General features: G+C 42.6%; 1 protein-coding gene across 1 annotated transcript in view; it reads left to right on the forward strand.

Moving 5' to 3' along the window:
- The window catches only part of PLEKHG4B (pleckstrin homology and RhoGEF domain containing G4B), a 92,922-nt gene that overhangs the window by 19,414 nt on the left and 49,184 nt on the right, over positions 1 to 24,324 (forward strand). Inside the window, exons 3-9 of the mRNA XM_035134775.2 lie at positions 11,470 to 12,760; positions 14,551 to 14,745; positions 16,281 to 16,404; positions 18,572 to 18,665; positions 20,714 to 20,800; positions 22,539 to 22,655; positions 23,829 to 23,927. Of these exons, the coding sequence (XP_034990666.1) occupies positions 11,470 to 12,760; positions 14,551 to 14,745; positions 16,281 to 16,404; positions 18,572 to 18,665; positions 20,714 to 20,800; positions 22,539 to 22,655; positions 23,829 to 23,927 (2,007 nt within the window). The remainder of the gene's footprint in view (positions 1 to 11,469; positions 12,761 to 14,550; positions 14,746 to 16,280; positions 16,405 to 18,571; positions 18,666 to 20,713; positions 20,801 to 22,538; positions 22,656 to 23,828; positions 23,928 to 24,324) is intronic.

Genomic DNA, 24,324 nt, shown 5'->3' on the forward strand with positions numbered 1-24,324 from the left:
CTTCGGCGATCAGCCTTCTTTATGGTCCAGCTCTCACTTCCATACATCACTACTGGGAAAAACATAGCTTTAACTATACGGACCTTTGTCGGCAAGGTGCCCTCCATCTTTCCCAACATCAGGGTCTTTTCCAGGGAGTCTTCTCTTCTCATGAGGTGGCCAAAGTATCGGAGCCTCAGCTTCACAATCTGTCCTTCCAGTGAGCACTCAGGGCTGATTTCCTTAAGAATGGATAGGTTTGATCTTCTTGCAGTCCATGGGACTCTCAAGAGTCTCCTCCAGCACCATAATTCAAAATGGCCAGTATTGATAGCTTTATGTTCCATGAATTTGTCTAATCATCTTTAGAGCCCTTCAAGCCATCACCGCCTCTTGTGGCAGCAAATTCAATAAGTTTAACAATGCACTGTGTGAATAAGTTATTTCTCTTCTCTGTCCTGAATCTTCAAACATTCATCTGCCTCAAATGTCCTAGTATATTATGAGAGAGGGAGAAAAACGTTTCTCTATGCACTTTTCCCCACACCATGCTTAATTTTTTAGGCCTCTATCATGTCTCTTCTTCCTTCCTTTGTGACCAGAACCATATACAGTTTTCCAAGTGCAATCACATCATAGATTTGTTTATTACGATACTGGCAGTTGTATTTTCATTCTGTTTCCTGAGAGATATTTTGCCCCAGTGTGCATCACTTTGCAGCAGCTTACACTGACTTGCATTTGATTTCCTGATTCCCACTCACCCAGTTTTGAGAGATTCTTTCAGAGCTCTTTGCAATCGCCTTCTGTTTTAACCATCCTCAACAGTTTCATATTATCAGAAAACTTGGCTTTCCTATTCCTTGACGGGGTGGACCTCTGTTGGGAGAACTGTCCATTTATTCTTACTTTTTGCTTCCTGGTTCTCAACCAGTTACTAATCCACAAGAGGACCTCTCACCTTATTCCATGATTGCTAAGGTTACTCAGGAGTCCTTTGTGAGCTGTTTTGTAAAAAGCTTTTTGAAAGTGCACAGTGTCTTACTTTTTATGGATAATCTTGCTTATTGCTGATTTGCTGGTGCAGGAACTTGCCTAGTCCCACTTGTACTAAACAATTCCCCCGATCCTCATTTGTGTCAAATAAGCATAACTGTGCGTAACCTGCACTAAACATATTAAAATTATCTGTCCTGAAAATCTGAATTCTTCACATAGTACTGCATGCTTTGCTTTTCCTGTGCTTCCACAGAACTGTAGTGTGTAGTGTGTACATAGTACTGGGTATTTGAGGACTATGCTTGATATTTGACATCATTGGTTTAGTTGAAACTGTCTTTAAGCTATGAAATGCCTTGGTTTGTTAGAGAACAATCAAATCTAGCTAATCATTTTAACATGCATCTGTCCAAGCTTCAGGCAGCAGTAAATCAAAATTGCTAATAGATAATTAGGAAATTTTGGTTCAGAAGCTGAGCAACTTTTATTATTATTAGTATGATAAAAAGTACAGTCATACCTTGGGTTGCAAACGCTGCGGGTTACATGTTTTCGGGTTGCACTCTGCACCGAACCTGTAAGTACCAGAACGGGTTACTTCTGGGTTTCAGTGCTCGCACATGCGCAGAAACACAAAATGACATCATGCACATGCACAGAGGTGCTGAATTGCGTCACATGCGTCCTCAGACGCAGCACTGCGAGTTGCGAACGCGCCTCCCGTATGGATCACGTTCACAACTCGAGGTATGACTGTATAGAAAACAAAACTCTGTTCAAGCAATCAAACATTTTTGGTTACATATTTTTAATGTGAAATACGACCTGAGTACTTGAATCTTTCCCTGTTCATAGGCACGCACAGCCTAATTATTACCGTTTCAAGTTTATTCTTCATCCATTGAAGTCAGTTAATTCTTCAGCTGGCTTCTTTGTGAACAGGACCACTTTCTTCACTGGGAGTGAAGCGGAAGGAGAGAGTGGTTGCCCACCTTGTGAATGCGGCTCTCTCAGGAATGCAATTATTCAGGAAATCACTTGAAGATTTACAGCCCCCAGACTGCAACTCAGTAGGGAGGCAAAAGAATTTATAGCCCAGTGTTTGTGCAAAGTACTGAGGCTCAACAGGAGTCAGAGCAAGGGATTTAGTGACTGTTTAATTGTAGCCGCATAAAGGACAGTTCTGTTTCCACAATGAACTGTGTACTATTATTCATTGCCCTGATGACAGAGGTTTCAGCCCTCAAATGCCACTCTGCTCTTGCTTTGCCTCAGCAAGTATTTCTTTCCCCCTCTTTTGCTGAGCTATCACGGTCTCTGCTGATACAGTAGAAACAGCATATTTTCCTAGCTGAGTTAATTGCTGGTTTGGGGGCAAGGATGAGAGATTGGTTGTTTTAGTCTCCTAATAATCTGGAAACAGATTGGAGATGAAAGAGTAACCTCTTTTTATTTATTTTATCACCACAGTGAATTTTGCTGCTCGCAGTAATGTTCTTTATAGTATGCCAAACCATAGCTGCCAAGTTTTCACTTTTCTCGCGAGGAAGCCTATTCAGCATAAGGGAAAATCCCTGTAAAAAAGGGATAACTTGGCAGCTATGTGCCAAACTCTGCTAGGCATTATCAGAACTTGGATTTATGCTGATTTGAAAGTTCTGCAAAGTAGTAACATGAAAAGCATGTGGATCCCAGTGCCCCACATATTCTCTCCAAATCAATCCTAACTGGGGTGTGAAGATGTAGATTCACTGCCACTTCTGAAGCCCAGCTTGCTGCACTTGCTGTCACAACAGTGGAGGCCCAAATTAGGCCCTTCTGTAGGAGCCGGACCAACTTCCAGCAGACGATGGCTGGCACAGTTCCACCTCCAGCACCATTTGGGGGCCCTTCCACAGGTTACTGACACGCCAGCAGTGGGGGCCTCCATTGTGTTGGTGCTGACCTTTAAAGCCCTAAATGGCCTCGGTCCTGTATACCTGCAGGAGCGTCTCCACCCCCATCGTTCAGCCTGGACACTGAGGTCCAGCGCCAAGGGCCTTCTGGCGGTTCCCTCGCTGCGAGAAGTGAGGTTACAGGGAACCAGGCAGAGGGCCTTCTCCGTAGTGGCACCCGCCCTGTGGAACGCCCTCCCAGCAGATGCCAAGGCAATAAGCAACTATTTTACTTTTAAAAGACAACTGAAGGCGGCCCTGTTTAGGGAAGTTTTTAATGTTTGATGCTGTATTGTTTTTAATATTTGGTTGGAAGTCGCCCAGAGTGGCTGGGGAAACCCAGTCAGATGGGCGGGGTATAAATATTTATTTATTTATTATTGTGGTGGAACCTTCCCTCTGCCGGTAAAGGCTGAAGGCCAACAAACTGGGATATCCACTCAGTCGCCACCTTCTCTAGCAACACACACTGGGGGTTAGGATTGGAGCCTATATCAGTTCTCTCGGGGTGCAATTTAAAGCATGCTTCCTTAGGGAACATACTGTTGAACTCTGTGGGACTTATTTCCAGATATAAACAATTCCCTTTCTGACTGTTTATTTAATTTCTCACAGCACTTAAGTATCCTTACTTACTGGAAAGTGCTTAAGGATGCTGTACTTGCACAGACTCTCATATTAAGGCTGAACAGAATCTCAGGGTTCGTTCATACTTGCGCTTGTCTGGGTCCCATGCCTAGAAAGCGTGAATCTGAGCTGTTTTCTGCCTGTCCCACACTTGCTTGGCATAGGTCCAAGCGGTTAGGCCCTAACCCCACTGCTTTATCCTGGAAATGCCACTCTTTAGCGATAAATTAGAGCAAACATCAATCCAGAGAAAACCCAATTGACATTTGCTCCTATTCAGCAGTAGATATTGGGTTTCCCTGGAAGAAAGCAGTGAAGCAAGGGAAGCCTGGATGAGCCCTAAGTGTTATCAGAAGTAATGATGAATATATGAAACTGTCCTACCTTGGCCTTTTAAAATCCTTTAAAAAATAAATTATGGATGCTGTGGATTGAATCTTGAAGCTTCTTCGTACAAAGCAAATGCCATACCACTACATTTTCAGTTGTAGTATGTGCTTTATTTTGAAGGGTTTCTTTTCATTTTAGTACATCATAGCTATGTAAAACTTACTAGGATGCAATGGCTGTTTACTTTTAAGGCCTGTTGAGTGGTATTGATAGGCAAGCCTTAGTTGAAAGGAAGAATTGACCTTTAAGGAAAGTTGAATATGTGCAAAACACAACCCACAGTATTAGTAGTTTACACTCATTTTGCAGGCACTGGGTGCATGTGAAGTTTTAGCTGGGTGTTGGATCTTGGATATTACAGATCTGACGTCTGGCCCAGGCAATCTGGTGGAATGTATTGTTAAGGATAAAATAACCAAACATATAGAAGAACAAGCCTTGCTGAACACAACCAGCATGGCTTCTGTAAGGGCAAGCCTGTCTCACAAACCTATTAGAGTTATTTGAGGGTGTCAGCAACCACATAGATAGAGGTGATCTGGTTGACAATAGTGTATTTGAGCTTTCAACAAGCTTTTAAAAAGACTTAGAAGGAAGCTCCCCCCCCCAGTGTTTTTTAACTTATTCATAAATGAACTAGAGTTAGGAGTGAGCAGTGAGCTGACCAAGTTTGCTGATGATACTGAATTGTTCAGGGTCATTAAAACAAAAACGTGTTTGTGAAGAGCTCCAAAAGGAACTCTCCAAACTGGTTGAATGGGTGGTAAAATGGCAAATGTAGTTCAAGGCAAACAAATGTAAAGTGATGCATGTTGGGACAAAAAAAAAATCTTAATTTCACATACAGTATATTTGTGAACTGGCTGGTGGGGTAGTAGTGGCTAGCTCAATGGTGATGTCGACAGTGTGTGGTAGCCATGAAATAGGCAAATTCAATGCTAGGGATGAATAGGAAAGGAATTGAGGATAAAATTACTAATATCATAATGACGTTATACAAATCTATGGTGTGGCCGCATTTGAAATATCGTGTATAGTCCTGGTCACCTCATTTTTTATAGGATAATGTAAAGTTATAAAATGTTCATGAAAGGGCAACCAAAACCATCAAGGAGCTGGAGCATTGGGGCCTTTTTAGTCCAGAGAAAAGGCGAGTAAGAGGTGACATGATATAAGTGTATAAAATTATGCATGACATAGAGAAAGTAGACAGAGAAAAGTTTTTTTCACCCCCTCTCATAACACTAGAACAAAGCTGAGCACTGGAAGATTCAGGACAGATAAAAGAAAGCCCTTCTTCATGCAACAAATCGGCAGCCTTGGAGTTCGTTCCCACAGGTACAAGTGATGACCACCAACTTAGATGGCTTTAAAAGAGAATTAGACAGATAAACGGAAGATAAGGCTCTCAATGGCTACTAGCCAGGATGACTATGCTTTGACTTCACAGTCAGAGGCAGTAGTAGTGCTTCTGAATACCAGCTGCTGGAAACTACATGGAGAGGAGGCTGTTCTTGTGGGCTTCCCACAGGCATCTGGTTCTGAGAACAAGGAAGCTGGACTAGATGGCCCATTGCCCTAACCCAGCAGGCTTTTCTTACGTACTTGTGTTTCATTGCTTTAGTGGCCTGTGTTGTGGCCTTATTTCATAGAATCATAGAATCATAGAGTTGGAAGATAATAATAATAATAATAATAATAATAATAATAATAATAATAATAATAATAATTTATTATTTATACCCCGCCCATCTGGCCGGGTTCCCCCAGCCACTCTGGGCGGCTTCCAAAAAAACAGAAATTCTAAAATACAGAAATCCATCAAACATTAAAAGCTTCCCTAAACAGGGCTGCCTTGAGATGCCTTCTAAAGGTCTGGTAATTGTTCTCTTTGACCTCTAGTGGGAGGGCATTCCACAGGGTGGGTGCCACTACCGAGACCACAAGGGCCATCCAGTCCAACCCCCTGCCAAGCAGGAAACACCATCAAAGCATTCTTGACATATGCCTGTCAAGCCTCTGCTTAAAGACCTCCAAAGAAGGAGACTCCACCACACTTCTTGGCAGCAAGTTCCACTGCCGAACAGCTCTTACTGTCAGGAAGTTCTTCCTAATGTTTAGGTGGAATCTTCTTTCTTGAAGTTTGAATCCATTGCTCCGTGTCCGCTTCTCTGGAGCAGCAGAAAACAATCTTTCTCCCTCCTCCATATGACATCCTTTTATATATTTGAACATGGCTATCATATCACCCCTTAACCTTCTCCAGGCTAAACATACCCAGCTCCCTAAGCCGTTCCTCATAAGGCATCGTTTCCAGGCCTTTGACCATTTTGTTTGCCCTCCTCTGGACACGTTCCACCTTGTCAGTATTCTTCTTCAACTGTGGTGCCCAGAACTGGACACAGTATTCTAGGTGAGGTCTGACCAGAGCGGAATACAGTGGTACTATTACTTCCCTTGATCTAGATGCTATACTCCTATTGATGCAGCCCAAAATTGCATTGGCTTTTTTAGCTGCTGCATCACACTGCTGACTCATGAATCTCTACGGAAGCATCAGTGGGGGTTGAGTGGTTCTTGACTTTCCAGCCAGTCTGGGAGGGTGGGTGGCACCCTGGTGAGGTCGAAGAACTTGCACCCTGCTCATCTCAGCCTGTGGGAGGTGCCATCCCAAAGTAAGGAATGCCTCTCATGAGACAAATGGAAACAGAAAATCTTGGTAAGAAACTTCTGTTAAGTTTCAGTGAACTGCAAAGTGCTGCTATGGTCACATTCTGAACACACATCTACATGTAATTTGCTGTTTGTTATATGAATTAATATGTAATACAAGATTCCTGCATTGCAGTGGGTTAGACTCTATGACCCTCAGGGTCTCTGTGATTCTGACAATTCTGAGATTCTATGATTCTGTGAATTTTCCAGAGGAGCAGCAATGTTAGGCTGTTTGGGCTGAAGATTAAAGAGTTTTGTGGCACCTAAAAGATTCATTATTTATAATGGCATATGCTTTTGTGAGCTAGACTCTTGTCCACATATCCTTATGCCATAAACTTGTTAGTGCTTAATATGTCAAAAGATTTGTAGTTTCATCTGAATTAATGAATGAATACTTGAACACTGCAATGTAACATTTAGATTTCTGTCATCCTCTAAGAACGGTTGTCCCATAAATACCCTTTTAGTGTGGCTTGCCGAATTTCTCTACTTTTCTAAGCTTTTTCATAGCTTTTTTAAAAGTCAAAGTTATAATTTCTTGCAAAGCAAAACATTTAAATTGAGTTTTAACATAATCAAGTTTCATACCAGCCAAGTTGCTGTCAGAGAAATAAGGGACCGGGCCGGAAATAGCAGACCGGAAGTAGCGCTGCCGCCATTTTGAAACTGGGCGGATCATGCTCAGAAGTTACTTTTGATGCTGCTTTCCCTGTTCCAAAATGGCCGTCACGCCAGAAGTCGCACTGCAGCCATTTTGGAACTGGGCAGAGCAGCATCAAGTCGCTTCTGAGCATGCTCCGCCCAGTTCCAAAATGGCTGCCGCACCAGAATAAACCGGGGAAAAACAAAAAAATCCATTTTTTCAGCTAGGAACAGCTGGGAAAAAACGGGGATTTCCTGGAGAAAACGGGAGGCTTGGCAGCTATGTCAAGTTTTTTTTTTTTAGCTCCCTGCCATTTTTTATTTGAATCCTAAGTGAACACCAGTCAACTAATACTAAGTACAGAGGTCTCTAAAGAAACTTTCAATTGTTGGTTTTCTATATGTTGATTCTTTTCTTGTTAGAAAAAAAACAAAACTAACTGCAGGTGAATGTACTTGAGAAGCACCTGTAAAGTGAGTTATCCTACTGAGTAATGACATAGGTCAGTTGTTACACCAACAAGCACCCTGGTAATTAAACAAAGTAAATTGGTATAGCATTTTGGTTAACACAGTAAAAGAGAAAACCCAGAATAGAAGGTAATTAGTAGTTGGTAGATGCAACACACCAGCCCAGACCTGAAAGAGGAAGAGAGGCATTGAAGGGTACCTGCTGTCTGTTTCAATAAACACATTCCTTTAGGAATGAATCAGAAAACTAATATATTTGGCTTTTGAACAGCTGCAAAGGCTATTACCTCAGGGTATGATTTTGACCCCACAGTGGATGTGTTCAGAGCCGAAAGCATTACATCAGCAATCATCAAATACCATAAGCTTCACAATAGCAATGTTTGAACGAAACCATACGAAGAATCTCTTCCTTCATAGGGCCTTGATTGTGGGACTGCAGGATTGTTTTGCTGGAAAGTGCTCATGAATATAGGATGATTAGCCTCCTGGAAGCTCAGTGAGGACCAAAGAACATGTGATGCAGGCAGGTGTGGTGGGTATATGGTGTGCAAGGGGCTCCAGCCCCCCCCCAATATTTGGGGCAAGGGGCTGTGCCCCCCAGTATTGAGGGGGCCTCCACCTCCTGCCCCCACTGGGCGCTCTCCATGTGCCCCAGCCTCCTCCAAGGAGCCCACCTCTATGATTTCATGAGGTTCCTAGGGAAAGTGAAGCGAAGTCAACATTTACTCCACTAAAGGCCAAGGATACCATATTCATATTCTGGCACAGTGAATTAACTCTGCATTCTCTCCTTATGAAAGCTCCCTGGCTCTCCTCACACCCGTATCATCTTCAACTTAGGAGAAATCCTACTGCACATTGGTGTTTCAGAGAGCTGAATGTAGTTAATAGTAGTCAACATTGTGTTAGATCAGTGATGGTGAACCTATGACACGCGTGTCAGACGTGACACGCAGAGCCCTCACTGCTGGCACGCGCCCCATCAGCCCATTCACGCTGTTGTTGTTGTTGGTCCCCCCCCCATTTGTTCTCCCGCTCCTCCTACGGCTTGTCTCCGCTAGAGCTTGTCCCCGCTGTTAAAACCCGGATCCCTTTTTGTTGTTGTTGTTGCTGGTAGTCAGAGATTGGTTTTCAACCCTTTCTGTGCTGTTTTTCTGGCGCTTTGGCAGACGATGATTGGGTGTAACAGTGTTCATTTTTAACCCGTTCTGTGCTGGGGTTTTTTTGCACTTTGGCAGACTATGTCGGTGCTGTGTGTTAGTTCCAGCGAAGGTATTATTCACCATTTATTTCTGTTCTCTCCCCCCCCCCCAAAAAAGCGCAGCAGCTTTGGGGCACCCCCCCCCCAAAAAAAGCAAAGCAACTTTTGCACCTCCCAAAAAAACCTACAAAACTTTGGTCAGCAGCTCCCCCCAAAAAGCTCAACAACTCTGGGCACTTTGTGATAAATAAGGGTTTTTTGGTTTGGTTAAACAATTAGTTTTTGGTTTATTAAATACAGTTATATATTACAATTATACATTTTTGTTATTTAAACTATAAATATCACGAAATTATGTTTTTTTTTCTCGAAGTGACACTCCACCCGAGTTATGCTTGGTTTTTTGGCGAATTTTGACACACCAACCTCAAAAGGTTGCCCATCACTGTGTTAGATCCTGAATTCATACCCAAAGCTCCAACAAATGAGCAGCAGTCCTGGATTACTTACTTTTATTTTTGGTGCTGAAATCTGGGATAGATGTTTAAAGAAATCCTCATCTACTACTTGTAGCATGAAACATACATTTACACCTTACTTGTTTAGCCCAACCTCTCTCAATGGTCTCTCAGTTGCATTTTGTAGCAGTATTATAAGGAAGAGTGTACAGTAGTTGTATGTGACTGGCACAGTATTTATACAAAAATGCCTTCCAAAAATCCTTACTCACTTACGTGAAACTTAGGTTGGGACCTGATTATTTTTCTTTTGCTACTAATTTCAAAGTTAAGGGAATGGGGCCTAATCCTTTAATTCTTACAGCATTCAGTGAAGCTTTAAAGCTTTAGGGCTCCCCCCACCCCTGCCTTACCCTGGCATTATTAACCAAACAAAAGGCTTTAATGGAGTTGAGCCTCTTCAGATCCAAAGGGTGACTCTTGCTGGTCAAAGGAAATCCCCTTGTCAGAGCCCATGAGTAAAGAAATGACTGCTCAGTGAATGGAAACCTGAGACAGAAATATGCCACTCTTGGCAAAGAGACAGGATGCCTCCGTCAGATAGCTTGCTCTCCCAATATTGTTCATTTAAAAAGAAACAATGGAATCTTTATGTACACCGAACTTAGCAGCTCTCCCTCAAGAGGAAAGGGTCACGAAGAGTGTTTCCTAATGCTTCTTTATAGCCTCAGTTTCTAAGATGCATCCCTTTGTTAACTCTGGGAGATCACAGGTCTACTTCACACATTACATTTTTAGGTGTACACTTGTGAACAAGATCCAGACAAATGTGGAAACATTTATCATACAGAGATTGGGGACTGGCTGAAACTCTCTGTTGACTAGAAGTTATTACAGTGGTACCTCTGGTTAAGAACTTAATTCATTCCGGAGGTCTGTTCTTAACCTGAAACTGTTCTTAACCTGAGGTACCATTTTAGCTAATGGGGCCTCCCACTGCCACCGCCGTGCAATTTCTGTTCTCATCCTGAAGCAAAGTTCTTAACCTGAGGTACTATTTCTGGGTTAGTGGAGTCTGCAACCTGAAGTGTTTGTAAGCTGAAGCATTTGTAACCCGAGGTACCACTGTATTATTATTATTATTATTATTATTATTATTATTATTATTATCCCGCCCATCTGGCTGGGTTTCCTCAGTCACTCTGGGTGGCTTACAGCATATAGATGGCCCTTGGGGTCCCTTCCAACCCTTCAATTTTATGATTCTATGACTTTATGCTCACTAGCAAATGCAGGTTCTCTACCACGAATTGGATAGAATGGGCCTTCTACATTTCTTTAGTCCCAGGACAGTTTTAATCAAGAGTAATGACTAGCACAAACCAGAATCGTTCTCGTTCTATAACCTTTTTCCAGTTATTCCATTATTTCTTTGAATGAGAATGTTTTCCCAACCAAGATAGTTGATATATCTGTTAAAGCCATCCTAACAATTCCAAAATATTAACATTGTTTTATGTCAGTTTTATAAATACTGCATATGGAGGGAGGAGCAAGCTTTCATAATATGAGCCATGTTCACCATGTTTGAACATGATCTGGGTAAGGGATGCTTATCGCTTCCTGTGAAAATTCTAGCTGGTAATTTGCTGGTAATGAATTACCATTCACATGGTTTGGCAGCTTGATAACAAAACCAGTCACTCCACAAAAATGTGGAGGATCTTTCCTAGCCCTGCAGTATATTTGAAAAATGTGATATAGCATTTCTAGGGATGAGTAGTCAGAGGAATATGTTCAGGACTAGTTTTGTGATCTATGTTAATTATTTGTACTCATAAGACAGTATTGATTCTGAAACTTTTGTTGGTTCTAAAATAGAACACAACTTTTTAATTAATTGTTGTCTTTTTGTTTTCCTATGAGTCAACTGCTACATTAATTATTTTTCTGTTGTGCTAAAGGTGGTTAAATCTGCATGAATGTTAATAGCATAATACGAGGCAAATATATTCCACTTAGTTTGCTTTCTCTCTTTTTTTTACAGAGCAATTATACTGGCCTCATTTTTTACCATGAAGGATGGCCATTGTGCATCCATGAGAAGATCATAGTGCAACTGGCATCTCTCCACAAAGCCCGTTTAAAACCAGGAGATTTTTACTTCCAGATTGTGCCGGTGAGAAAGCAGTCGGCCAACCTAGTGTTAAAATGTCTCTCCAGACATGGGCAAGGAATGGAAGAGCTTGTTGTACCTGAAACCATGTATGGATATATTTTCACCTTAGAGTTTTTGGAAAATGTAAACGGTAAACTGAATGGCTGTCCTTTGCAGAGCTGTTTGCTGACTACAGGCCCAGCCATATATAGGACACCTTGGGAAAATATTGTGAACCCTATATTTGTCCCTACAGCTGAAACAATTCTGCAGACATATTCCCAAAGCTCTCTGCTTGAAAAATTGATCAGCGGCAGTCCTGATGCTAAAGCTATGACACAGACAATGGAAAGCAGCAGCTCCCGTGAGAGTTCGACCTCTAATGATACCTGTTCTACTGTGATAGAGGTACCGCTTGCAGGCAAATGTGAAAATCAAGGTGATGATGATTCTGATTTATATCATGGCCCTGGGAGCAAGGCTGAAATACAAACCCCAGCCACCCAAGCTGAGCATGGAACTGTTGAAGCAAATCCAAGAGCACTTTCAGTTGCAGAGCAAGCCATCAAGGAACCAAAAATGACATCTGAATCGACACCTGATTTGTTTAAAGATTCAGCAGCTCCTCCACCAGTGAAAAGGAATGGCCCCAAAAGCATATCCTTCAGCACAGACCTGAGCAGCCCTTGTCAAAGAGGGCGGGATTCTCTGTATTTCGAAACAAAGCGATTGTTTAGAAAGTCTTACATAGAAGCTTTGCAAAACCCAATGAGTCTTGGTTCCAGCTCTGAGGAATCCATTGCAGAAGACGAACCGTCAGAGCATGTCACGGGACAGGTGGAGAATGAGTGCAGGGTCAGGCAAGAAAGCTGTTGGTCTGAAAGAATTTCAAAACAGGAGGTAACAAGAGAGGGAGTTAGATTTGGGAATCGTTCCCAGGCCTCTGAAAAATGGACTGTATCCCATGAAACAGTATGTAGCAGGTCAGGTTCAAGAAGATCACGGTCCTTAGACAGGACACATAAGAGCTCACAGAGTGAAGATTATAAACCCAGGGTGCCCTCAGATGGAGTGTTCAGTGACAATCCCCCCCAAATCATAAATGGGCATTCTCTAAGGTCTGAGAGACTGGAGTCAGATATTCATGAATTCATTACTACAAAAAGCAAAGAGGATGAAGGTAAAACAGATGCAAAGTAGATACTTCACATATTCTTATTTAGTCGGCCTGTTTAAACCATGCTAACCGGTGTGCCTTTAGTTGTTTTATTTTAGTTTGGAAGCATAGGTGCTATATATGTTTATTTGTTGGGGGGAGGGGTTTGTTTCTTTTCTGCTACTATCCTGCTATATTCTGAGAGCTCAAAGATAAGTTTGTGGCTTTGAATGATGTAAATAGATCTATAACATTAAGCATGCCAACAGCAGAACAAACAGAGTTAGGAAATGGAATGGCAGCGGGATAAATGGAGCTAGGCAACAGGGGAACAGCAACTACAGAGCTATCTATCCTGCGTTAGCAATTCTGGTAACTCAAGGTTTAAAGTCACCATGGGCACAGTCTAAAGTGTTGGGAAATCAGTGGGATTTTACTTGCACTGAACCAGTGCATGTGATTTAGGACCACTTACCACATGACATTGAGGGACCCAGGTGGCGCTGTGGGTTAAACCACAGAACCTAGGGCTTGCTGATCAGAAGGTCGGCGGTTCGAATCCCCGGGACGGGGTGAGCTCCCGTTGCTTGGTCCCAGCTCCTGCCAACCTAGCAGTTTGAAAGCACATCAAAGTGCAAGTAGATAAATAGGTATCGCTCCTGCGGGAAGGTAAACGGCGTTTCCGTGTGCTGCTCTGGTTCGCCAGAAGTGGCTTTGTCATGTTGGCCACATGACCTGGAAGTTGCACGCTGGCTCCCTTGGCCAATAATGCGAGATGAGCACGCAACCCCAGAGTCGGTCACGACTGGACCTAATGGTCAGGGGTCCCTTTACCTTTACCACATGACATTATGCACAGGATTAAGGAAAAACAAAATGTACACCACTGTGTGTGAAAATCCCACCCACCCCCCATATCTTGGTACATTTGCATTGATATGAGTATGATATTGGTATGAGGCATGTATGACTGTCTGGACCAAGGATAAATGGGAATTTCTTTTTGTTTCTTTTCTGGATATTAATGAGCTAAAAAGATTTCTAGTCTTCACCTGCCTTCTCTAGATCCTCTTTTCCTCTCTTCATCCCCTCTGCCCTTTGTAGCCTCTCTTTGTGGGCGTTGGGTCACATTATTTCCCATAGTAGAAAACCACATTCCCTTGAGGTATCCATTTGGTCCAGTAGCTGTGGGGAGCCACAGAGGCCCCGGAGAAACCCATATTACAAAGAAGTTTTCTTATAAAGTGTTTTACGTGATGCTAGATAAATCTGACTTCCTTAGACAGAAGAGTATATTGGCCATGTTGTTGTTGTTTACCGTATTTTCCGCAGGCTTGTTTTTGCTAACGGAGGTGGCAGGGAAGAACCAGCAGCATCTCCTCTGCTGCTCGCCGCCCCCTGCCTCTTGCTGAACATGGCGAGAGGCAGGGGCAGCGGGGGGCGGGCCCAGAAGGGGAGAGCTGTGCGGCGCTAGCAGTCCCTATGGTTCGTCCCTTCTCCCCAGCTGGCTTTAAAGTAAGGGGGGGGAACCGCTAGCTTCGGGCACAGCATCAGGGCGATTCTCCCCCTGCTTGCTTTAAAGCCAGCTGGGGAGAAGGGACAGACCATAGCGTCCTCCCCTTCTCCCCAGCATGTGCCTTAATTTTAGTTTATGCAATTGACAGTCCAATAATATGTACTCCATGTGTGTTTTTTGGCTTTATGCTATGTTGATGGTGTTACACTTTAAAACCAATAAAACACATTTTTATTTTATTTTATTTTCAAACAAAGAGAGGGTGGAGGCTCAAAGCTGTCTTCTTTCACATCACTAGTATTTTCTCCAGACCTCGGAGACTCCAGAATTGATTTTCAGGATTATGAGTCAACTGTAAATTCACCACCTCTGCTGCATTGCCCCGAGACTGAGCTGCTGTCTGCAAACACTGGGGACCCCAGACGCTTGTTATCACACCAGTTGCTTGAAGTTAATCAAGAATTACTGCAGTCTGGAGTCATTTCTCTGTGTGGTATGTACCACATAGTAGTGCAAAGTTAACGGTGTGTAAGCATGTACAAAATTCATGGAGGTCTCTTATGGCATGTCTGGGGGGAGGCGCCTTCCCATGATCTGTCTCTCTCAGCACAGTTGGACTAACTGGGTAAGGGGAGTGGACAGGAGACGAGGGAAGTTCTGAAAAAAGTACTCCAGAAATGATGTGCTCCGTGCAACAAAAACATTCAAATTGAAAAATGTAGGCCTTTTTGTCTTCAAGCAGGCAGCACTGACCATCCCCTCCCGCAAGGATCCTTCTTTCAGGCAGTGAATGCCATTATATAAAAACGAGCTTAACTTCTCACTATCTGAAGGAATAATCTAGGAAACTGCTGCCTGTTTCAAAAATGTAAACCTTTTGGTTTTCAGTTTGGAAATATTTGTTGTTGTTGCAGCAGCATAACAACTGATGTCTCTATGTTAGTCAGGAGAGAGCAATACTGTTCCTTTATGCATTTCCCAGGGCACAGGGACACTTGTGGAAGGGAGGGAGAGAGGGAGCTGTCCGCCAAGTAAAGTTTTGGAAATATATATATATAAAAAATAAGAAATATATTGGAGAAAACTGGGTATTGAAACCTGCTTAACCTAAATCATATATCCCAGTTTCCAGCGGCCCTTTAAAGTACGCTTCACACAGAGTATACGCAGTCAGAAGTTGACCTGGCTAAGAAAACGCCACCAAGAGCATAGGGAATTATCTCCCTTATATGAAACCCCTTACTAGCTGCACACTTGTAAAAGTATACAGATGAAAATACAAACGGTTGGGTTTCTTTAACTGAAAAACAAACTGACTCAAAAGAGACTTTAAACTAAAGATAAATGCTTTCTCTTAGCAACTTTATCTACCCACATTCCAACCTTCAAACCATTCCAAACCTTCCACAAACTCCCACATAACTCCCATTAAACTACCCAAGAATTAACAGCAAACTAGCATTATAACTAAACAACTCTCATACTAAGATTCAACTAAGGAATCTCTTAAACTGAGAGCAACTGAGAATCAACTAAGTATTCTCCAACTAAGGTACTGATCTCACTGAGAGATACAATTCTAACTGAGAGTTAAATCGTACTGAGAGTTCTAACTAAGAGATACATTCAACTGAGAGAGTGAACTACTAAGAGATGAATCAAACTGAAAGATCTAACTAAGAGATACATTCAACTAAGAGATCTAACTAAGAGATGCAGAAGGCTTTCTGGCAGAGCCTTATATACAAGAAGCAGAGCCCACACCTGTGAGTAATTAACAGAAATCACCGACACCTGTTCCTCTTAAACAGATAGTATTTACATTAGACCGGCTCTAAAGTAACTTGACTATTCAAAAAATCCAACATAAAGTTCCCCACAAAAGAATCTGTTACGCTCTGTCTCAGCTTTCAAAAGGAGCACTTCTACCCATGCAGGCAAAGTGATTTGGTTTGTGGGAAAGAAGACACTCAAGAGGCGTAGGACATCATTACAGAGGATTCATTTTTATGCATAATTTTTTCGTAGGAAACCGGGATCGTGGTGGAAGAGCAGTTGTGCAGGTCTGCATGAGTAATAGTGCTTGGTTATGTGAACCTTCGAGAGTCAGTGAGCTCACACAACTTCTAGTGTATTTCCACAATATTCCCAGGTAAGAAGCAGCAGCAACCATTCATGTTTTTGGTGTAACGTTCATGCCAGTAGTGCAGAGGAGTTAAGACTCAATTTTCATCAAGGCCTTAGAATAATAGCTTGCTTAAAACAGAAGAACTACTAAAAACCACTGTTTATATAGGGTGTAACAGTAACTAGATACAGCAGAGGGCAGGGCTCCTATTCCTATGCTGTGGGTGAGAGGGGCTTCAGCGAGGATGTGAGGCTGCCCCAGTTGAAATTCATTTTTCTTTGCAGTTGTTGGAGGTACAAGAGTGTGGTCAGCCTGGTGTGAATGTTTCATGCTGTGGTTATTTCATTTATTATTTATTTATTTATTTATTGTACCCCACCCATGTGACTCGGTTGCCCCAACCACTTTGAATGAGAACAATTAAGGAACATTGCAAGGATCAGTACGGATCTCCATGTGCTGCCTCTCAGCTAATTTCAGCCATACCTGCCAAGTTGCTGTCGGAGAAATAAGGGACCGGGCGGAAGTAGCAGACTGGAAGTAGCAGACTGGAAGTAGCGCTGCCGCCATTTTGGAACTGGGCGGAGCATGCTCAGAAGTGACTTTTGATGCTGCTTTGCCCAGTTCCAAAATGGCCGCTGCGCCAGAAGTCGCACTGCAGCCATTTTGGCACTGGGCAGAGCAGCATCAAAAGTCGCTTCTGAGCATGCTCCGCCCAGTTCCAAAATGACCGCCGTGCCAGAATAAACTGGGGGGAAACAAAAAAAATCCATTTTTTCCAGCTAGGAGCAGCTGGACAAACGGGGATTTCCTGGGGAATACGGGAGACTTGGCAGCTATGATTTCAGCACATGTACAAATGATCACAGGCGCACCAGTTCTTTTGGGGTGAATTAGCTGGTGTCCCTTGAAGTTCCGTTGTATGTAACAGGTCTTGGCACCAAGTTCTCTTCAAGCTCAAGCATCTATATAAGAACATAAGAATAGCCCTGCTGGTTCAGACCAATGGCCCATCTAGTCTGGCGTTCTCTTCTCACGGTGGCCAACTAGATGCCTATGGGAGGAACGTGAGCGCAAGAGCAATCTTCTCCCACCCACAAGTTTCCAGCAACTTGTTTTCAGAAGCATTGCTGCCTCCCAACTGTGGAGGTAGAGCAGAGCAATCCTGGCTAGTAGCCTCTCCTTCTCCATGAATTTGTCTAATCCTCTTTTAAATTCTTCCAAGTTGGTGGCTGCCACTGCCTCCTGGGAGAGCAAGTTCCATAGTTGGACTATGTGCTGCTGCTGCGTGAAGAAGTAATTTCTTTTCTCTGTCCTGAATCTCCCAACATCCGGCTTTGTTGGATATCCACGAGTTGTAGTGTTATGAGAAGGAGAATAACTTTTCTCTATCTACTTTATCCATGCTATGCATAGTTTTATAAACTTCCATCTTATCACCTCTTACTCACATTTTCTCTAAACTAAAAAGTCCCCAATGCTGCAACTTTTCTTCATAAGTCACTTGCTCCCTCCCCCTTAGTCATTTGGGTGGCCCTTTTCTGAACCTTTCCCAACTCTACAATATCATTTTTTAAGACGATGTGACCAGAATTGTACACATTATTCCAAGTTCAGTTGCATCATAGATTTCAGCATTATAGATGCCAGCAATTTTCTTTTCAATTCCTTTCCTAATGATCCCTAGCACATGATCCCTAGGATGCAAGTGGCGCTGTGGGTTAAACCACTGAGCCTAGGGCTTGCCGATCAGAAGGTCGGCAGTTCGAATCCCCGCGACGGGGTAAGCTCTTGTTGCTCGGTCCCAGCTCCTGCCAACCTAGCAGTTCGAAAGCACAAAGTGCAATTAGATAAATAGGTACCGCACCGGCAGGAAGGTAAACTGCATTTCCATGCGCTGCTCTGGTTTGCCAGAAGCGGCTTTATCATGCTGGCCACATGACCCGGAAGCTGTACGCCGGCTCCCTTGGCCAATAACGCAAGATGAGCGCCGCAACCCCAGAGTCGGTCACGACTGGTCAGGGGTCCTTTTACCTTTACCTTTACAGTATGGAATTTGCCTTTTTCATGGCTGCTGCACACTGTAAATTGCTATTTAATGTTCCTCTGTGCCCATTATGGCCACGTATTTCATTTTCATTCTAAACATTTTGTAAGTGTGATTTAAATAACTTCCTCTTATTTCTTTCAGAAAGGATGCCCGTTCTTTGGGGCTACTTATTTTAGTGGATGCCCGCAAAAGTCAGAATGTAGCTGTCCTCTTCAAGGCCTTGACAGCATTACAGGTGTGTATGTATTTAGCATCACAAACTAAAGGAAAGATATTGTTCTAATTATTCTAATTATTATGTGTCCATCTGGTCCAGGGACAATGAACAGTATTTCTTCCTTTGAAGCCAGGGCATTTTCAGCAGGCCTTTTCTGTTGATAATCCGGAAACTACTAGCATTAAGCTTCAGGGTATTCAATGTATGCTACTTATAGTGATGGGTTGATTTATACCCATTTGCCAGTATTTATTCTCATTTTTTGGCCTGGAAGTATAAAAGGCTGGCACTAAGGATTCTTCTTCTTCTTTGGTGATCACTTGTAGCCAAGAAAGATTGTCTTCCATAAACACGGTTTTAACAATGAGTCTGTAAGTGACTGTGGAGGCCAATTTTGGATCCACACATCCTTTATCCTGAAAGCATTGCATGCAACACATTTTCCAACATCTGTAGCCCCCTACTGAATGTCATGGGGTTTCAGTAGCATTCTTCTGCTAACATACTTACAGTTTTTGGAAAAATACGTTCTGGGAAAAGCATCTAGTAGTAGGTAGTCAGATACTTTGTTGTTCCCAAGTCATTATATAGGTGGGGAAGCTAATTATTGTTCAGTTCACAGCAATATAATTATCCCACTAAGCTGACTTTAGTATTTTCTATACACCTACAATATGACAGGCATATTTCCGTGTGGAAAAGCAAGTCATCACAAGAAGTTGAATTAAGTTCTGAAAGCAAGGCAGTTTGTTTTGGCACAGTGTATTAGCAAACTCTGGCCTCGGCTGAAAGTAGTTGAATAATGCTGTTATTTATTATAATCCCTTTCTTTGTAAGGATCTGGCATTTTCCATATATTAACTCCACTTTTGAATTATTATTTTTTTTAAAAAAATTAATTCACAGTGCATCAAAGTTTGTATCTACAATAATGTAAAGGGCATTTCCTAAACAAATTGTTTGTTCTGTACATTTTCTTATGAAATGGGGGTATAACTGATGCCTTTATGTTATTATCTGCTCCCTTGCTTGAAGAAAAAATGTGTTTTGGAAACAATTCAATTTATAATGTTCATAACTTTAGTTGGGCTCTCTGCAGTTGGGCTCTCTGCAGATTCTGGTGAACGTGAAGGAGGTGGGGTGTGTAACATTGACCATACCATATTTGATTATAATGATGTGGGTGAGGACAGCAACATTTCCTAAAATTTACAGTGGCATCCAGCATTCCTTTTTGAGTTAAAACTTTCAACACTGTCCAGCCAAAGTTAAGTACTTTAATGACAGGTGTCGTTGCCCTTAGCTGCACTCCCTTTGGCTCCATCCCTGAGCCACCAGCTGCCACCAGGCTCTCTGCATTAAGATTCACCACCATATATGAGTCTCAGGAGACCTGCCAGCCATATTTACCTTCTGCAAGTGAGGCAAGGGAGGTGTCAATCCAGTTGCAGGTTTTGGGGGCCCTTGGACATCTCCCTAGGTGCACACTCCTCCTCCTCCTTGCTGTCACCCAGTCCCACACCACTTCCAGAGAGAGAGAGAGAGAGAGAGAGAGAGGACAAGAAGTGCAGATGTTACTGCTACTTTCCCTTGCTTTCTCAGAAGGAGCAGGTGACAACATCAAAAAGAGCACTCTGCTTACTGTGGCTACGTCCGCTAAAGAGTCTTTTGTGTGAAATACAGAACACATTTATATTAAGGCCAGCGGGGTTTACTTCTGGAGTACAGTGGTACCTCCGGTTACGAACTTAATTCGTTCCGGAGGTCTGTTCTTAACATGGAGCCTCCCACTGCCACCACGCGACTTTTGCTCGCATCCCGGGGCAAAGGTTGCAACTAGGGGCATCTACATCCAGGTTAGCGGAGCGCATTACCTGAAGAATTTGTAAGGAGGAGGGTACATAACCCAAGGTTCCACTGTGCTGGAATTATCTGCTGACTGCCTTTCCAGTCTGAATTCTCCTCAGTGATTGCTGCTGCTGTTGGTTTTTGCTATTGGTTTTTCTTAATTTTTATTTCAAATAAGGTGTGCATATTATATTTCATCAAATTCATTTTGTTTTTAGAATGTCGTTCCTCATTCCATTCATAGTGTTCTGATCTTGACTGATAAGGATTCTGCTTTTAAGCCTGACAAAGAAGTTGCATTTCAGGTATATATTTATATTTAAACAGAATTTTAAATGTGGGAAGCTCATGTGAATTACACAACATCATAGGCCATGGCGTCATTCAGAAAAACAACAAAAGGAAAAACAGCAATAACCATGAAAATCATCAGGCACCACACATACAATATCAACCACGGTCTCAACTACTAAGATTGTTTGATGCATAAAATAGAATAGCAGAAGGTTCTCTAGTAAAATGTGCCAAATTAAATGTCTGAATCCCCTTTGCAGTTGACTGCTATTTTACCTAGTTCTTTCCTCCTGGTCTTCTTAGCTGCCAACGCATAGAGTGCTACTTTATAAGTTACAAAGTCATCAGTATCGCTCAGCAGCCATTTCACCCTTTCCACCCTATTCCATTCGGAAACAGGGGTTTTATGAATCTGTCTCTTGGGTCTAGATATAACGGGCACTGCAATAAATAGTGGCACAGGTCCTCCACACAGGGTTGCCCACACAGAGAAAGTCTCTTTTCATAATGTACTTTGCCGTAGCGTCCATCCAACACTGCCAAGGGCATCGATTGGAATCGCAATTCTGTGAAAGCGATTCTAAGCACAGCAGGTGGGAGCTTTGACAGGTAACTTGCCCGTGTATGCTCCATTTTAATAGTGGGAACCATGGCCGAACTCTTGGTAGAAGCCATCATGGTTAGATCCCTTTTTGCATCGGACCTGAAGAGACAATCTCTTAAGTGCCTCTTGTCCATCTTCATAGTCACCTGAAAATCTTGTAATTGATATTGGGACAAGAGGCTTGAATTACGCAACAGTTATTCTGCAGTAAGTGCCTCTGGTATGTTACTCTCAGGGAGCCAGACAGCATAGGTAACTAGTTTTACAACAACATCTTCCTGAGATCAAGGGAGACTGAGTAAGGACTTTTTTCTCCTTGAGGGATAGCGTCCCTTTAAAGCAGGGGTGAGAGACCTAGGACCCAGGGGCCAGATGTGGTCCTCCAGGCCCACCTGTCTAGCCCTTGATATTTTCCCTGGCCCACACCCCTCACTGCCCCTGCTCTGCATCATTCTTGAGTGTTTTGGCCTGGTTGGAATGTGTCCTTGAGCTCTGACATTGCCTCTTGCCTGCCGGGATGGAAGACAGAGAGCTGTGTGTGAGTGACGTCCACACAAGGCTACTTTAGAAAGCTCAAGTGGGCATTAGTTGCTTTGCCTATTTTTGCTTCTGGCTTTGCCCACAAATGGCACACGACCCTCAGAAGGTTGCCCAGAAGAGGCTGAGAAAGGTTCTCTACCCTCCTTTGCAGAGAAGAGAGTCAGTTTGCTATGCTGCTGCTACGTATGTCAGGCTATTTGGTGAGCATCTTCCCTCATTCACCAAGCACTTCATTCAGTGAATTCTCCCTGAAGGGGTGGGTACACTGATGTCATTACTTTCCCACTTTATGCCAGTACTCAGATAATGCAAATTCCCCTTCCTGAAGAATTTGGTAAAAGGGAAACCCCATATATGAAGAAAGCCTCCAGGCTACCTTTTGTCCAGATGCAATTCTTCAAGATTATGTTAAGGTGCATTGCTAGGCATCCAGCAAACATCCTGGGACTTGGTTTTCTTTTGTTTGACACAATGCAAATCTCATTCAAAAGTCTGATGTCTACAAATTAACTTTAATTAACTAAATTTACAGTTAAATTTACAGTTAAATTTACAGTTAACTAAATTAACAGTTATTTTAATTAACTGTTAACTTTGTTTGACAGTGTGAAGTTCTCACATCGCTCAAGGCTTTGCATAGATTCATTGACTGTACCCAACTGACAGCAGAGTTTGATGGACCATTCCCTTATAGTCATACTGACTGGATATGCTTTCGAAGGGTGAGTTAAGGTCTGGAACTCTTTTTAATGAAACTCTTTCTGAAACAATTTTCGTTTGCCTTGGTTAACATTTAGTTTGTCATAAAAGTTAGTTGTTAATAATATTTACCAGAATAAAGAATGATCCAGGTAAACATTCTTGGGTCAATTCAGGGATCATCTCGGATGGTGGCTAAGGAGTCTTACCTAGGATTTGGCTTGTTGTTTGGAAATGACAAACCACAAGAGGCTGTTTGCGCAATGGAGATGAAAAACAAAAGCAGGCAGGCAGGCTGCTCTAAATCATGGCTTGTTTTGTTTATAGTATTTTGGAAGTTCAAACTATGACTTGCATTGTGAATTACGCTTGGTGCAAGCCATGACTTGCTGTGATGTCTGAACTCAGACAGTGAATCTTCCTTTTTTAAAAAAAGGATCTAGAAAAAAGAATGTGCAGATTGAGTGGGCTGTCATGACCACCACAGTGGAAGAAAACCCTTATCAGATCAGCTATATGTTTTCACCACAGTGCCTTAGGGATTTGCAAAGGTGTTGAACTCTATAAATGTAATTCATATTGAAACAAGATTTATAGTGGTATGACCCATGTCTTCAAATACTGATTGTACCACACAGCTCTAAAGTAGGGTGGAGGGTGATTTGCAGTGGGCACATCATGTTGAAGCTCTCCCCAACAACATTTCTTCTGACCCAGATGTGTTTTAGGTCTTGAGACATCTGGCTGGGTTTCCCCAAACCCACTGCCCCTCTGCTTTAATGCCCCAGTATGCTAGGCAACCAATTTGAACTCGTATAAGATCCTCTCAAAGTCAAGCAGCCTTGTTTAATTTAGGTCACTAGATATGACCTGAATTAAAAACAACCAACCTTTTTATGACTTGTTGTTTGTATGTCCTAAGAAACACATAGTGCAAGCTAAGGAGGCAATACTAACTCTCAACATTGGTGGACATTATTGCTGAACCAGTTTGAAAAGAGAGTACACTGAAATTTAATGAAATCTATAGCTCTATAGCTTATTATTTCCATGGACTCTTAATAATATACCTAATGTTGCAATTTTGTGCATGTGGACACATCCTATCACAAGCACAGCTCATCAATACTATCGAATAACTGCAAAAATGCTATTTCCTGTTCCGTTTTAACCATTTATTTTACTTATACTTCCAGAAACTTGAGCCATTTATTACAAACTGCAAAGAGGCCCTTGTTTTCTTGCAATACTCTTTATGTTCACTCAGCAATATCCAGACTCCAAGTACTGCACAAGTAAGTATTGGCCTTGTTCAGTGTTTTCAAATGTAGCACGGGCTCTAATTAACTGAGTTTGAAACACTGCTTGCTGGGAGAAAAACAGAGCTATTGATAGGAGTCTCCTGGTTCCAATCTTCGCTCTCGCACAAGTTCACTCTCTTTCCCTCTTTCTCCATCCTTCCACCCATATTAATAGGATCACATATTTGCATTGCTGTTTGCTGCATTCATCAGGTCATGGAAATGCATGATTGGGACCATGCTTAGGGGGGCCCAGGGCAAGAGGCCATCTGGGGCTCTCTGCAGGGTGCCTCTGTGATGATCCCCTCTGGATGACTCTCAGGCAGCCCCTGCCCCATGAGCTTACTGGTGGCCGGGCAGGCAGGGAGAGGCTCCTGACGAATTGTCCAGT

The sequence above is a fragment of the Zootoca vivipara genome, chromosome 13 (assembly GCF_963506605.1).
Source record: "Zootoca vivipara chromosome 13, rZooViv1.1, whole genome shotgun sequence".
Lineage (NCBI taxonomy): Eukaryota > Metazoa > Chordata > Lepidosauria > Squamata > Lacertidae > Zootoca > Zootoca vivipara.